Source organism: Erythranthe guttata, chromosome 3, assembly GCF_056151865.1.
Source record: "Erythranthe guttata isolate IM_541 chromosome 3, IM_541, whole genome shotgun sequence".
Taxonomy (NCBI): Eukaryota; Viridiplantae; Streptophyta; class Magnoliopsida; order Lamiales; family Phrymaceae; genus Erythranthe; species Erythranthe guttata.
In genome coordinates this window covers 1,035,963-1,051,143 of record NC_142535.1, presented here as the reverse complement: position 1 = coordinate 1,051,143, position 15,181 = coordinate 1,035,963, and the positions used below count along the sequence as shown (strand labels likewise).

General features: G+C 33.1%; 1 protein-coding gene across 1 annotated transcript; it reads right to left on the bottom strand.

The window, feature by feature from the left end:
• Positions 1–72: 72 nt before the first annotated feature.
• Positions 73–10,388, bottom strand: LOC105965918 (uncharacterized). The gene is made up of 38 exons (XM_012990468.2): positions 10,007–10,388; positions 9,717–9,802; positions 9,260–9,359; positions 9,054–9,161; positions 8,849–8,965; positions 8,482–8,632; positions 8,140–8,387; positions 7,847–8,035; positions 7,624–7,700; positions 7,408–7,525; positions 7,230–7,313; positions 7,052–7,144; positions 6,865–6,966; positions 6,697–6,765; positions 6,450–6,545; positions 6,239–6,346; positions 5,931–6,044; positions 5,506–5,589; positions 5,145–5,273; positions 4,374–4,716; positions 3,685–3,728; positions 3,496–3,579; positions 3,349–3,417; positions 3,196–3,272; positions 3,048–3,117; positions 2,802–2,951; positions 2,570–2,635; positions 2,311–2,455; positions 2,125–2,189; positions 1,970–2,035; positions 1,675–1,768; positions 1,530–1,566; positions 1,332–1,389; positions 1,117–1,227; positions 953–1,020; positions 753–819; positions 598–666; positions 73–451 (listed from the first exon to the last, which is right to left on the bottom strand). Exons 1-38 carry the CDS (start codon positions 10,046–10,048, stop codon positions 365–367), a joined length of 3,885 nt encoding a protein of 1,294 aa, XP_012845922.2. The 5' UTR covers positions 10,049–10,388; the 3' UTR covers positions 73–364.
• Positions 10,389–15,181: the final 4,793 nt, after the last annotated feature.

Sequence of the window (15,181 nt, the reverse complement as noted above, 5' to 3'; positions counted from 1 at the left end):
GCTATATAAAAAGAGAACAATTCACTAGAACCAGAAGATTTACACTTGCAAGAATTATAATCAAACACTCAATTAACAAAAAACAGGATTTCTCCTTAAATGAAGTGATATTAAATTAAAATTACAAGTACACAAATATTTTGTTTCATCTCTTACACTACAAAAAGGGAACAATATAAATAAACTTTACAATTGGACCACTTAGTTCTCTCATCCTACTATTTGTACATGCAATAACTAACTACCTAATAAAATAATTTCCCACCAAAAGGAGAAGAAAACTGTGTTACCTACCCAAAATAAATAAAAAAAAGGAAAAAAAAATTAATTAAATAAATAATTTTTCCGATGCATCACAATTAAATTAAAATTGTGATGACGTCGATGGTCGATCTTCTTGCTTCTCTATGAGCACACACCTCGATGGTGGACCAAACATGCTCAATAGTACCTGCAAAAACCGAGTTAAAATCAAGAATCGTCACTCAATATTCAAAAGACGACGAATGAAATAATTTATGTACGTGATATAATTTTTTATATGAAATACGAGAAAAAAAAAAACATTGAATTAGAAAAGGGAGCGTGGAATCTTACAGGTAAAAAGACTAGCCCGTGCAAGAAACCGAGAAGCACCAATGCAAGATACATTTTGAAATAGTAAACCTGCAAATCGAATTATGACATCATAAAAAAAACGAGTTGCGATTTCAATGTGTAGAATTTTAAGAGTGCAAGATCAGTTTATATACCACAAAAACTTCTGTCCTCGAAAAGCAAAGAACGAGCACTCCAACTAGCTTCGTGAGGGTGATTCCACTGCAATCATAAAGTGATGAGAGCTTTTGAAATGAGAGAGAGAGAGAGAGAGAGAGAGAGAGAGAGAGAGAGAGAGAGAGAGAGAGAGAGAGAGAGAGAGAGAGAGAGAGAGAGAGACGGGAAGAAAACGAACCTAAATACAGAAGCCCCCATTGTTGTCAAAGCTTCCTTCATCCGTTGATTCCTATCTCCGCTAGTCACCTGTCATAATAAACACATAAAATACGTCGACTGTTAAATACCATCATATTACATTAACACAATATCTTAATTAAGACGAGAAACATAAATTATTACCAAGAAAGCATGCGTAATATGGACACAGAACTCAACCGCAATACCCACTGACATAACAAGGTTCACAACCGAGAGCGCGTTCAGCTGGATATTTAATAAAGCCATTATCCCCTGAAAGAGTGGCATTCAATAAATTAAAATAAGTTTCGAAAAAATCAAACTTTTAATTTAAAAAAAAAAAAAAAAAAAAAACGTAAGCAAGAACGAACACGTACCAAAAGATCCACGACAATCATTGTCAAAACAAGTAGAATTATCGCCGAAGTCCAGAAACTAACCATGAAAAAGAAACGAAAACCCGGAATTAAATTAAAAATTAATTTAATATTTATAAATAAGTAATAAGTAATTTAATCATTTCGACGAAAGGAAATAAATAAGGTTGTAAATTAGCTGAGAATAAAACTACTGACCTGCATGTGATAACTAAGCAAACAACGAATACCGCACCTGTCGAGTTATAATAATTAAAATAAATAAGTGATTTTTTTTTAAAGAAACTTACAATATAGTGAAAATCGAACATCAAAATTGAATTGAAAAGCAGAATAAACTAACCAATAGCAATAGCAAGGTTGATCATAGCTGTCTTCCATATGTTAAGGTACTGCTCGAAGAACGTATAATATACAGCGTACGGAAATATTTCAATCTGCAAAAAGAGAGAAATTAAATATCCGCTTTATATATATATATATATATATATATATATATATATATATATATATATATATATATATATATATATATATATATATATATATATATATATATATATATATATATATATATATATATATATATATATATATATTTACATTACAAGTACATTTTTTTCTCGAGAACAAATTACCTGTAAAGATTCAGACATCCTAGAACTGAACTCACGCGCAGCTCTCATTGAGTTGACATAGTCAGCCTGAAAACAATAAAATTGAAAGATATTCATACGAATGAAATTAATAAAATATCGTAAAAATTTCGAAGAAATAAATAAATACGATATACCTGTTTATTAAGGGGTGTGTGATATGTCCGAAATGCTGATGCATGAATAATTCCGTCCTCAAAGCCTATCGACAAAATGGAAAATATTTTCATCAATTAAGAATAAATAATATATATATATATATATATATATATATATATATATATATATATATATATATATATAGATTAATAAAATATCTCGACCTTTGAGCTCAACATTGCCGGTATACGTCCCGTTTCCAGCTTTTGCACAGTCAGCAGAGGGTAAAGCACTGAGGAACCACGGCAGCTTTTCCTTGAATTGTGCTGTTGATGGCCGGTCGTTTTGTAAATCCGAGTGTCGAAAACACTGTAATAAAAAAAATTTATTGCAAATATTAGTCACTAATTTCTAATAAATCAAAATTATAACGAAAAAAATTAAGTTGGATTAGTATACGAGGTTGTAATAAATTAAAGTTACCGTTGTACAGTCTTGGCACACTGAGCTGAGTCCACACGAACCACCAGTAGATGAACAACAAGGCGGCTGAAAAAATAAATATTCTGTTAGATCTGAAAAACGAAAAATCCTTCCTATTTTTCGAAGATACCTTTTTTTTAATTATTATTATTTTGTTTTTATAGCAACATTTTCTCAAAAAACGAATTAAATGTGCAATATTTTCTCTAAATTACTAAATGTGTATGGAGACCTGATCATCGGGGGGGCAATAGCCCCCATTTGCGAATTTTCGACAACAACCAAACGCTTCAGGAGATAGCCAAACTAGAAAATCGTCGAGCCATGAAGCTGCCGGTTTAGCTATATAACTCGATTCTGGTACTAAAGATGCTCTTGCAATCTGCACAAAATTCAATATTTTTTATACATAAAGCGTAGCAAATTACACATAATCGGAGTCCAATTTTTTTTTTTTTTTTAATAATAATAATTTTACCTCGTTTAGAAGAGAATTAGAGTCACACCGGCTGATCGAACAGAGCTGATTTGTTTGTCTTGATTCGGAGCTGAGGAAACGGGAAACGTAAGCATGATTAGAAACTTATTAGATAAGATATTCCGAAACCGAACTCAAATCCGAATACCTGAAATTGTAGTTTTGAACCACAAAATAGAGCGGCGGACCGATTTTAAGATATTCCGAGATATTATTAAAGTACCCCTGCATGAAACAAAACATTTATAAGCATCAAGCTTCCGAAGAAAGACGAAAAAAGAAAAAAAAATGCTATTAAGACCTGAAGATACGAGTCTCGAGGAAGAACGATTTGCTGTTCTAAACCAGGTTCGATTCTTGAACACAGTGCCTTCACGGATCAACGGAGAAAAAAATTAATTCGAAGTTCCGAATTAAATAATGTAAAATATGTCGGGAAACAACTTACAATGCTTGCCAGTGTAAATGCACCGAATGCACAGATGACGAGCAGTTTTACACCCCAAATGTTCAGAATTGGAGCGTGGATTTCCTGGATTAAAAAAAATTAAATAATTAATTAGTTATAATGAGTAAATAAAGTAATTATAAAGCTTATACATAAACCAAATTTCAAAATTAATATGCTATTTATTACCTTCATATATCGAGCAAGAAGTCCGGGTTTCTGTTGATGACTGCCTACGATTTCACAAGTGATTTTTGTGTTAGATTTGTGCTTTCATTGTAATAAGAAAAAGGGGTAAATTACGGCCACCCCTGATGTATGGTCAAATTACGAAAAAAACCCCTCATGTTTGGATAATTACATCTACCCCTCAACTATGAATCTTCTTACATCTCCACCCTTATGGTGTCAGATTCAATATAATCATCTAGATTTCGTGTGGAATGTTCTCTAGTTTGTACTCGTTTTGTGCAAAAATACAGTTTCTGATGCACCACAATCTGATATATACAAGACAAAAAACACATTTTATGATCATCTAGCTTCAAAATGTGGAGCTCGAATGGGATAAAACGGGTCCAAAATTGAGAATATTCCATATAATCTAGAAGATTCCACTAAATTTGAAATGCTTGACTAGCCAAGCAGACAAACGGCCCTGCATCTTTTTTATCCCCCACATTTCTATTTAGAATATTTCAATTCTCGATCAGAAACCGCAAGGGTGGACGTGCAAGAATATTTATAGTTGAGGGGGGCGGTTGTAATTTACCCACACATGAGGGGGGGTTTCGTAATTTGACCATACTTTAGGGGTGGTTGTAATTTCGCCAAAAGAAATATTAATAAAAAAAAATTATAAAAAAACAATGTAGTACCTTGCTCCGAGTCTCCATTCGAACCAGATACTTTGACGCAAGGGAAACAGTCAACACGATTACCCTCGGCTCTCAAAAAGTCAAAGACGATCAAGGCGACAAATGCCGTAACTTGAAGAAGAAAATCCAAGAGGACCGCTAGTGCGGCAAACATGGAGAAGACGCGACAGGCTGGCATAGGAATGAAGCTTCCGACTGCGAATGCCAAAACCTCGGATAGACTAGCTAGCGTAATAGAGGGCCCCACTTCTACGAGTGCGTTACTAATTCTTCCCTCGATCGGCAGTTCCACTTGTTGTCTCTTTACTGCATGAACAAGTATGCACATGTTGTCTACCCCAACCTGACAAACACGGAACAAAAACCAATCAAATCACTAAGGCCTCGTTTGGCTCCTACGATAGGAAAATCCGATAAATAATCTACCAATTAGCGAAGATTAGTGTCGTTTTTTTACGGGCTGGCTCGAAAAATTATTCGATTAACCAACCAAACGAGGCATGAGTGTAAGTTATGTTCACAATTACTATCTCGAGCAAAAGCAGAAAATGCAGGCACTATGTAGTCTATTTCTTCTAAAGTCGAACACGAGTGGGAATATATTAATAATTATGATATGGGAATTTTTCATTTCAAGTGAAAGGCATCTGATTCGAATCGAATATTCCCTCGAACATGTACCACTATTATTTTAAATTAATTATTAAAAAAAAGGCTCATAAAAAATCAAGAAGATGCAGTTTAAGCATATTCTTGAAAGATGGAACTTACGGCCAAAACGAGAAAAGGGATGACTTCCATAATTATTAGTGTTGACTTCATTCCAACTGCACTGAAAAATCCGACAGATGCAAGTACGGAAAGCATAACGAGCATAACTCCCGATAGGCCAAGCAATACCTGCGAACTCAAACGTACAATATTAACCAATAATAAGAATGATTATTTAAAAAAATATTTTCATGTTTTTTTACGGAGAAACTTGAATTATATGAAAGAAAATTTGGAATGCAATCACCCGTTGGGTAAAATTGGATGAGCAGAACAACGCAGTGTGAACATACGTTCAGTCAACATCGGAAATAATTTAAATGTGCATGCAAAAAAATAGGCTTTTTATACGAAACCATACCTTAGAGGAGATATAGCATGTGGACAGACGAGACGTGTCTCCAAGAGTCAATGATATGTAAGCAAACATTACAAGATAGCTTATCTGAAACCAAAAGATATATTGATGAGAGAGAGAGAGAGAGAGAGAGAGAGAGAGAGAGAGAGAGAGAGAGAGAGAGAGAGAGAGAGAGAGAGAGAGAGAGAGAGAGAGAGAGAGAGAGAGAGAGAGAGAGAGAGAGAGAGAGAGAGAGAGAGAGAGAGAGAGAGAGAGAGAGAGAGAGAGAGAGAGAGAGAGAGAGAGAGAGAGAGAGAGAGAGAGAGAGAGAGAGAGAGAGAGAGAGAGAGAGAGAGAGAGAGAGAGAGAGAGAGAGAGAGAGAGAGAGAGAGAGAGAGAGAGAGAGAGAGAGAGAGAGAGAGAGAGAGAGAGAGAGAGATTCTTCATACCAAAATAGTGATAGCATCGGCAGTACTTTCTCTTTTTAATTCTTCCTCGACAGAGCTTTCCGACGAAAATGAAAGTGTTAAATTTCTAGACTGGACCAACGGTAAGAGCTCGTCCTGCAAATGAGTTCAGCAGCAGTTAAAAGCTGACGTAAGTAATGATTAAAAATATTACGAAAATAACACTGCATATTCGAAGATGAACGCTCTTGAAATATTTAGATTATTGGAACATATTAGACTCAATATAAATAGGCCAAGATCTATTTCCAATTTAATAGATCAATACGAGAACAAATAGTGAAACGAACCTTTGCCAGCTGAATGAAGGCTTTCTCCCATGCCACTGCTCGTTTCGTACCGTTCCCTTCTTTGTCTATTTCGTTGTTCACGGGATAAGTCACAATGAATGCAGAAGCCTGCTCGGAAAAAAAAAAAAAAAAAGAAAAAAAGAAAAAACATTTTTATTTTTATAAATATTTCATACACGAATAATCGACTAAAGAACGGTACAAAAATTACCTCCAAATAGTTATTCCCGGAGAAACCACCAAGAGCAGTGCTTGGTTCGAGTGGGGCTTTAAATGCGCTGCTGCATGTTTCTGCTGACGTGTAATGCTATAAAAGGCGAGCATAAATTTCAAAAACATCGGATAGTATATATATGTGTGTGTGTGTGTGTGTGTGTGTGTGTGTGTGTGTGTGTGTGTGTGTGTGTATATATATATATATATATATATATATATATATATTAAACCGCTGAAAATACCTGAAAACAGTATTCGACGTGATCCAGACCCCCGAAGCTGTCATAGTTTTGAGGATCCATCTTGAAATACTATCGCAAAGTAAATAAGAAATAGTTATATAAAGTTCTATATATATATATATATATATATATATATATTAGAAATTCACGAGATGTTCAAAATGAAACCTGAAGAATACTTTGAGTGGCACAATCGTTGCCAAGTGGCTTCAGGCAAATGTCAGTAAGAGATACCATCGAACCCGAATAATTAGCTCTGATGGCATCGACCTACAACGATTAATAAAAACCTCTCTGAATTTTGAAAATTGATTATAAATCCGAATAGCGCAAAATTCGAGGCACGTCTTTTTACCTTTTTTTGTATATCAAATAATAAATTGATACTACTATCCGTCACGATGCTCGGTGCTTTTCCATGCGTATCCGGAATTGTTGCTATTATGAGCTGGCAAAAAAAATATTCAAGATTACATTTTTAATCGGAGTTACTTTCGGGCAAAGGATGCGAAATAATTAACTAATGCATTTACCTGTTCGATTCTGTAAAAGGGTGAGAGATGAGTGTCGAAGAATTGCTTCTCTTTCGCAGCTCTGCTTCCGGGCCCCACCCATAACTGCAAATGTTTATTATAACATAAAAAAAAATCGTCTAATTTTTTTTTTTTAAGATTAATCGATAACGAATATAAAGATCCTTATTTATTATACCTTCTCGGGCCTCGTCTCGACTTGAAAACGTACGAGACCCAAGCAAAGCACAAGTACGATACCAACTGACGAGCACAGTACGAGAACGGGATTTCTAGCTACCCATGTTCCGTATCTCCTGAAACGAGACATTCGATCGACCATATTAATAAATCAACTAAATAAAAAAAAATTCGTAATTGTAAAATGAATATAAAAAACAATGATGTAAATCACCTGTAGAACTTCGACATATATCCTTGCACAATCGAAAGCTGTACTCCGTTCGTAATTTGCGGAACATCCTCGAGCATCTGAAAATCAAGAAAATGAAAAAAAAAAATCACTAAATTAAGAAAATCACAACTTTTTCGTGTCATTTCGACCAACAAAAAAAAAAATTATTCCTACAATGTAACTTTAATAGAATATATCTTCGGAAGTTGATATAGGCACTTACCTGCATAGGGATATTTTCGTCTTTTCGACTGTTTACGCGGCGAATGATGCCACCATTGGGTACATTAACTAAAGGTTTTGTTTTAGATACAGGGCTCGTTTTCCTTTTCTTGTAGAAGAAACCCCACCCGAGAAATACAGAGACGAGTACAACATACAATATCGCCACTGCCACTTCAACGCATTTCGCCTGCAATTATCAAAAACCGAAAAAAACAATTATCAAGATCCACAAAAAAAAAAAAAAAAAAAAAATCGAGCATGTCCATTAATTTAATTAAAAAAAAATCTCGCCTTTATAGACCCTATTCTGACTGAACATGAACTTTTCTTCAGAGGCGCAGGCGAAGCCGAACTCGAACAAACCGCCGAATTCGGACAATCGCCACACGAGCATCCCAAAGAAGTGTCGCCGCACGAATACGTTGACACGTTCATAGGTTTCATTCCGGAAGATTCCGGAACACCCGACAAGAAATTGATCGAATACGGCGATCCCGGTACACCAAGCCCGGCCCGCCTTCCGATAAACGCATACCACTCTGCCATAACAACGAAAAGGAAAAAGAAAAATACATATCACAAAGCTGCACATTTTAAAAGCTAAAAAATAATCGCTTCGTTTTTTTTCCGCACCTCTGAAATTTTTAGCACCGGCACCGATGAATTCAATGGCTCGAGTATTCATAGTACCGAATTTCACTTCTTTGCACGATTCGAACATTCCCTCTCCAAAAGCGTCGGTTATATAAAAATCTATTCCGTCAACTGTCAAATTTCCCTTAGCCTGTAGTACAGTAGAACCTCGATAAATTAATAACCTCGCTTAAATAATAGTTTCTTCTGGTCCCGACTCGGTAAAAACCAACTAAATTATTAGTTCGATAATTTAATATTTCGCTAAATTAATAGAATTTTGCTAGTTCCGACTGTATTAATTTATAGATGTTTAACTGTATATTATAACGGTAATCGTAAAGAGTGGTTGAGTTGAACAACGAACCTTCGAAATCGAAGTCACGTTAATAAACTGACTCTGGTTAGGCGAACACGTAAGCTCACAGAATAGATTCAAGAAATTTCTCAAGCATGCCGGACAACCTACAAGAAACGGAATTGCCTGCAAAAAAATTACAAAATTATCAATTAATTAAAAAAAAAAAAGAAGATAAATCGGAAAATCGAAGTGTTTTTTTAACTTGTCTTACTTGCTGGACTTGTGTTCGTAATGTATTGAACTGTGCCTCGGTACAACATACGTTTCCGGTAATTGTTGGGCACAAACTCTGAATCTTCTCCGATAGTAACTCATCAGGCTGTAAGCAGAAAAAAACAATCGGAATTACGAACACGAAATAAATAATCGAAAATTTGAATTAAGCCGGGGGCTGCAGTACACTACACTAGATCATACCGTGACCGACGGTGAACCGAGAGGGCAATTTAGTACTTTCCCATCGCTGCGAGCTCCGCAAATGTTGTACATAGCACAATACTCTTCAGAATGTCTTTGTCTGAAAAACAGATGAAACAATTGTGATCAGTTCTTCTAGTTTAATTGGAGATTAAACTCCGAAATTCGTAAAATCGAACTCTTTTTTTTTTTTTTTTTTTTTTTTGCTAAATTCAACTGAACTTGCTCACAAGATATATATAGAAAATCATGAATCCAGAATTATTAGTTAATTACATCTGCAATCAATTCCTTAGAAATAAATTCAGAACAACTTAGAAATCACACACACACACACACGCATATATATATATATATATATATATATATATATATATATATATATATATATATATATATATATATATATATATAGAAGCAAAAAATATGAACTTGAAAAGTGAAATTATCATTTTACCCTCCAGTGGAATTATCGGTGAGCAGAAACCTCGTATCAGACCGCTCCGAATTCACCACCGCCGCCGCCGCCGCCGCAAAGAAAACCTGAGAAAATTCCCGCACATCAAATTTCCACCAAAAAATTTCCTTCAATTTCAACGGCAGAAACACACACACACACACACACACACACACAGAGAGAGAGAGAGAGAGAGAGAGAGAGAGAGAGAGAGAGAGAGAGAGAGAGAGAGAGAGAGAGAGAGAACGGCATCGGAAAACACCTGGAAAAAAAAGTCTCCGACCACTTACCGCAAACACCGAGAGAGAGGAGAATCTCAATTTCCTCGCCATTGCAGAAAAAAAATGGAGCTTCGATTTTCGAATGGGAATCCAAAGCTGAACCCGGAGTATTTAATATACTCGACGGGAGAAGAAAGAGTTAACAGACATTTGGTACTCAATGTCAAATGGTCTGTATATATACATACAGTTATATATATATATATATTATATACATACAGATAGATACAGTAGTTATGCGGGTGTATATATTATATATATATATATATATATATATATATATATATATATATATACATTTTTATATAATTTCAGAAACATATGGGGTGGGGGAATGAGGTAAAATTCCTTCGCGAGTTTTAAGGAACTAAATCCGAGTGTAGAAATTGACGGAAATGCCCTTGCTTTCGGTCCCTTGAGTTGGGCTAGGGGTAATGAATAATGTTTCCCATTCTCAATTCTAAATTTGTATCATTACAAATTGCAATATAAAATTATTGTTTCAATTATTATTTTAAAGCAAAATCAATTATGTCTTTAAGATATTTGATTTCATTTAGGGAAACCATAACGTTATAAAATAAAATTAGATAATGAGTTACATATTGTGTATAATTTATTTTTTATTTTAATAGTGGTTAAAAAAATATATATATTCGCAGCTAACTAAATTAAACTAGCTTACAAACCATACGAAAGAGGTAAACAATAGGCTAACCATGTGTAATACGTTCGACAACCGGTACACAAGCTCAGTTACCCCCAACGGATTTATATGCAATTTCTTCTCTAGTTCTTTTTCTTATTTGCTTATTTTTCGTAATGACGAACATAAACATTTCTTAATTACTTACCAACTAATTAAAGATTTAGTCTAGTAGTATCCGAGTCTCTATCACAATGAAATTTCGAGTGGAATCGGGAATTTGAGTCCATTTAGTCATTTTCGAGAGAAAATTTCTTAATTACTTCTTGAATCGACTACGCCGACCCTTTATACATCCTGCAATTATAGCTTGGTTAAATTTTAGATCATGATTTTTAACAATCCGAATTCAACTATTTTTGCCAACACTTTCTCAGTCGAGTTTTTAGTACATGACTTGCTAGTATAGGGGCAAAAAGTTACCAATTTGTTGAGTACCATGTTTTACCAATCGAATATTATCGAAAAAAATATCAAACTTATGGTTACCATATCATTCGATACTCTAATAGTTTGTAGGGTAATGATATTACATTCTCAATGTCGTGGTAATATTGTGCATTGCCATACGTAATACTATAGTGCATTTTATTTTATTTTTGAAGTTTTATTTCATTTTTATAACGTAATAGTTATAAGTTTATCTTATTTTTTTTTATTTCTAATACTTTGTTATTACGTGTAAGTTTTCTCATATTTTCTCAATTAAATGCCATACGTAATATATATTCCTTTAATAACCAAACACATATGATATAAATTAATAAATTTAGGTAGATGAACATTTAGCTCAACAAATATAATGAAGACATTCACATAATGCATATACAGTTAAATCTTTATAAGTTAATACAGTCGAGACTCGTAAATTTCTATTAATTTAGCGAAATATTAAATTATCGAACTAAAATTTTTGTGGGTTTTTACCGAGTACGGACCAGAAGAATCTATTATTTAAGCGATGTTATTAATTTATCGATGTTCTACGTATTACAAAATTCATTGGTGTGAAGGACGACAACAATTTTTTTTTAAATTAAAATTTAATATAAGATAACAATAGAGTACTATATACCACGGTGTAGTACCAAAAGTAACGATATACTAAACATTAGTATACCAATGTTCTTAATACGGTCGAATTTTTTATTTACTATAAGTTACGTTTGATACGCGATGATAATCATAAATTTCGATATCAATATCAATGCAACCCCAATGTATATATACAATATGATAATTTTATGGTTGTATCAACAATTATAATTTAATTTTTTTTCAACTTAAAAGGGTATGTTGGTACTTTTCAATGTGTAACAAAATATTAAAGTAATGTGAAAACATTTAGTTATATGGATTTAGGAAGAACATGAAATTGACACGTTACTACCATTTTTGTGTGTGAAATCAAATTGGCATAAAATGTGTGCAACAAACAAAATAAATCCTCTTTTCCTCTCCCTTAGTGGTGGGGCTTAAAAGATATGATTTGGAAGTGTATGAATTTTTTTTGTAATTTTCCAATTATATCCCCTAATAGAAATTTAGTTGCTTTCATGAATTTAATTCACTGTTGTTCTTCATTCTTTTATTTTGGATTTAATTAATAACAATTAATGATAAAAAAAATGTATTTTTTGTTATTAAGACAAATAAAAATGGCACGCACCTAATGAGTTATTGAGATGCTACATCTGGTCACATACATCAAGCGATTTTCAACCACTGATGTGGTTAAATAACCATCCACTAAACATACATACATACCGATGCATGTGTACTTATATGCAGATCAATGATTAATAATCATCCGATGTATTTCACTGCACCTGATGAATAGTACTAGTAATCCATATCAAGTTATCAAGTGGACATAGTCAAATAACATTTTGTATTGCATAAAGCGCCTACTAATTAGTTTATTTGATTAAATATTTTAAATATTAGCACATTAAATTGGACATAGGCACTTGGCATTTTATTCAAATCACTAAAACATTTCAAAGTTATGAAAGCTAATCATACTAAAAGTGGATAAATTAAGTTATTAGATGGATTTTCTTCTTACATTCTAACTCACCAACCCCACTAATTGATGGTTCATTTTGAAGAGGTACTCTCCTTATGCCAGTGACGGTGTCAACACAGGGCTAGAGGGCCTACGTGAAGAAATGTAATTTTTTTTCATCGGTTTCGTACGATAAATTACCTTGCAAACATTACCTATAAGTATATCATTTCATTCACATATTGAAGATGCGCGTGCCATATATTCTTCGAGTTAAATGTTTTGTGCTTATAGAGTTAAACTTTGATAAACTAATGCAGTCGTAAATAACAAAATTTTATTTATTTAGTGAATATTAAATTATAGAATTAATAATTTAGTAAATTTTTTATCGAATCAGGACCAAAAAAAAATTATTATTTAAACAATGATTCTTAATTTATCCAGATTCTACTGTACTTTACTAAACAAACTCCGTTTAAGAGTAAACACATGGTGGTATGAATTGGTTAACATAAAATATCATTTTGCTTGAATTAAACATTAGACAAGAGAGTTGGGTTTCCAGCTTGGAGGTTCGTGTCATGTTAGTACTCCAATTTAATGATGATGCATTAAATTATTCTTGGGAAATCAAAATAATTCATTAATGCATTTACTATTTTTCGAAAATGATGAAAATCAAAATGATCTTATCTTTTTTGTATAGAAGAAAATTTCTCATTTACTAGTGTAAAGTGTATTTTAAGGTTGATTTCCACCAAATAAAGAAGGGTCTGTTCTATGTTATACCGGATAAAATATATCGTATAGATCTGTACTACTCATATGTATACAAACACACATATTTAAACACATCTACATTGGTGTGTATAGATCAACGGTAAAAAAAATTTCGGTGTAATTTTTACCGGTTGTAACATAGAAATACCTGTAAAGAAGTTGTTGACAAAATTATATAAGTATCAAGGTAAAGTTGGATTTTTTTTTTAAATTACAGTCACCCATGAGATAAAATTAAATTATGGGGGAAAAACCCCCTCATGTTAGGTTGAAAAAGGCAGTTTTAGATAGGGGTGTGAACGACTCAAGCTCGTGCCGAGCTCAGCTATTTTGGCCGGCTCGAACTCGAGCTCGCGTCCTGTGGCCGAGCTCGAGCTCATCGAGTTATTTTTTTGGGCTCGAGCTCGAGCTCATTTAGTTTTCTTTTTAGTTATTTAGTTTTATATTAAAATCAATTAATTTTATTAAAATTTATTTATAGTAAAATGAGAAAATTATAAAATAAATAATGAACCCTAGCTATATATTTTTTTAATTTGTATTTATTATTACCATATTTTATATTATTATGAATTATCTAAGTAATATAGATTTGTTTCTATTTAAATACTATAAATGTTTATTATTATAAAATATTTATTATTTAGTTAATAATATATATATATATATATATATATATATATATATATATATATATATATATATATATATATATATATATATATATATAAGCAGCTTGCGAGTCAGCTCGCAAGCTGTCGAACAACTAAAATTGGGCTCGAGCTCGTGTTCGGGCCGGCTTGGCTCGTGTACCACCCCTAGTTTCAGATACACCATAATCTAATATTTACGAACAAAGAGACACAGCGTATAATCATTTTGTTCAACATGTGGAGCTCGAATTAAATAAAACGGTACAAAATGAAGAATATCCCACATAATCTAGAAGATTCTACTAAATTTGACACCACTTCAAATAATGTGTAAGAAGATTCATTATCGAGAGTATAACTATAATTACCAAACATGAGGGATTTTACGTAATGACTTTACATCAAAAAGTGACTCCAATTTACTCTTCTTTTAATTATATCTGAAACTCTAAAAGGACACATCATACAAGAAAAATATTTAAAAACTAAAAAGACGCTTAAAGAAAATTAAATGGAAATGCAAAAAAATATTACCCTTGAGGGCAAATTGGTAAAATGATGGGAGTGTGGTGTTAAGGTTAAACTGCTTTAGATTACCAATAGTGAGTTGTCTGGTGGAGAAAGAGTAAGAAAATTGACTATGTTAAAAAACCATAAAGAAGAATTTGGACAAGTAGACAGTTGGGAAGATTGGAAGTGGGATTAATGATGAATCATGTCGTGTGTGACAAATATATATTTATATATTTATTTTCCCCCATATATTCTAGATGAAGGGGTCCCGAATATTCCTTTTTTTTTTTTTTCATTAAGCAAATTTTGAAGTTATTGAGCCAATGTAGGTAGAGAATGTTGAAAGTTATTATTAGGGGTGTGCTTGGTAGGGTAATTGTACCAAACCCCTCGGATTACTATTATTATCGAAATTTCGGTATTATGAAATTCTTTACCATTGCCCTACTAAAAAGTTCGGTATACCGAAATTCGGTATACCAGAAATTCGGTACGGTCGGGTATGGTAATGGTAATTACTA

What these genes read in the sequence shown, in the direction of transcription:
- LOC105965918 (XM_012990468.2), bottom strand. Translation starts at nt 10,048, where the DNA reads ATGGCGAGGAAATTGAGATTCTCCTCTCTCTCGGTGTTTGCG. An exon ending in TATTTGATATACAAAAAAAG is followed by an intron (nt 6,967 to 7,051) that starts GTAAAAAGACGT and finishes TAATCGTTGTAG; the next exon opens with GTCGATGCCATCAGAGCTAA. An exon ending in CAACCTTGCTATTGCTATTG is followed by an intron (nt 1,567 to 1,674) that starts GTTAGTTTATTC and finishes ATAACTCGACAG; the next exon opens with GTGCGGTATTCGTTGTTTGC.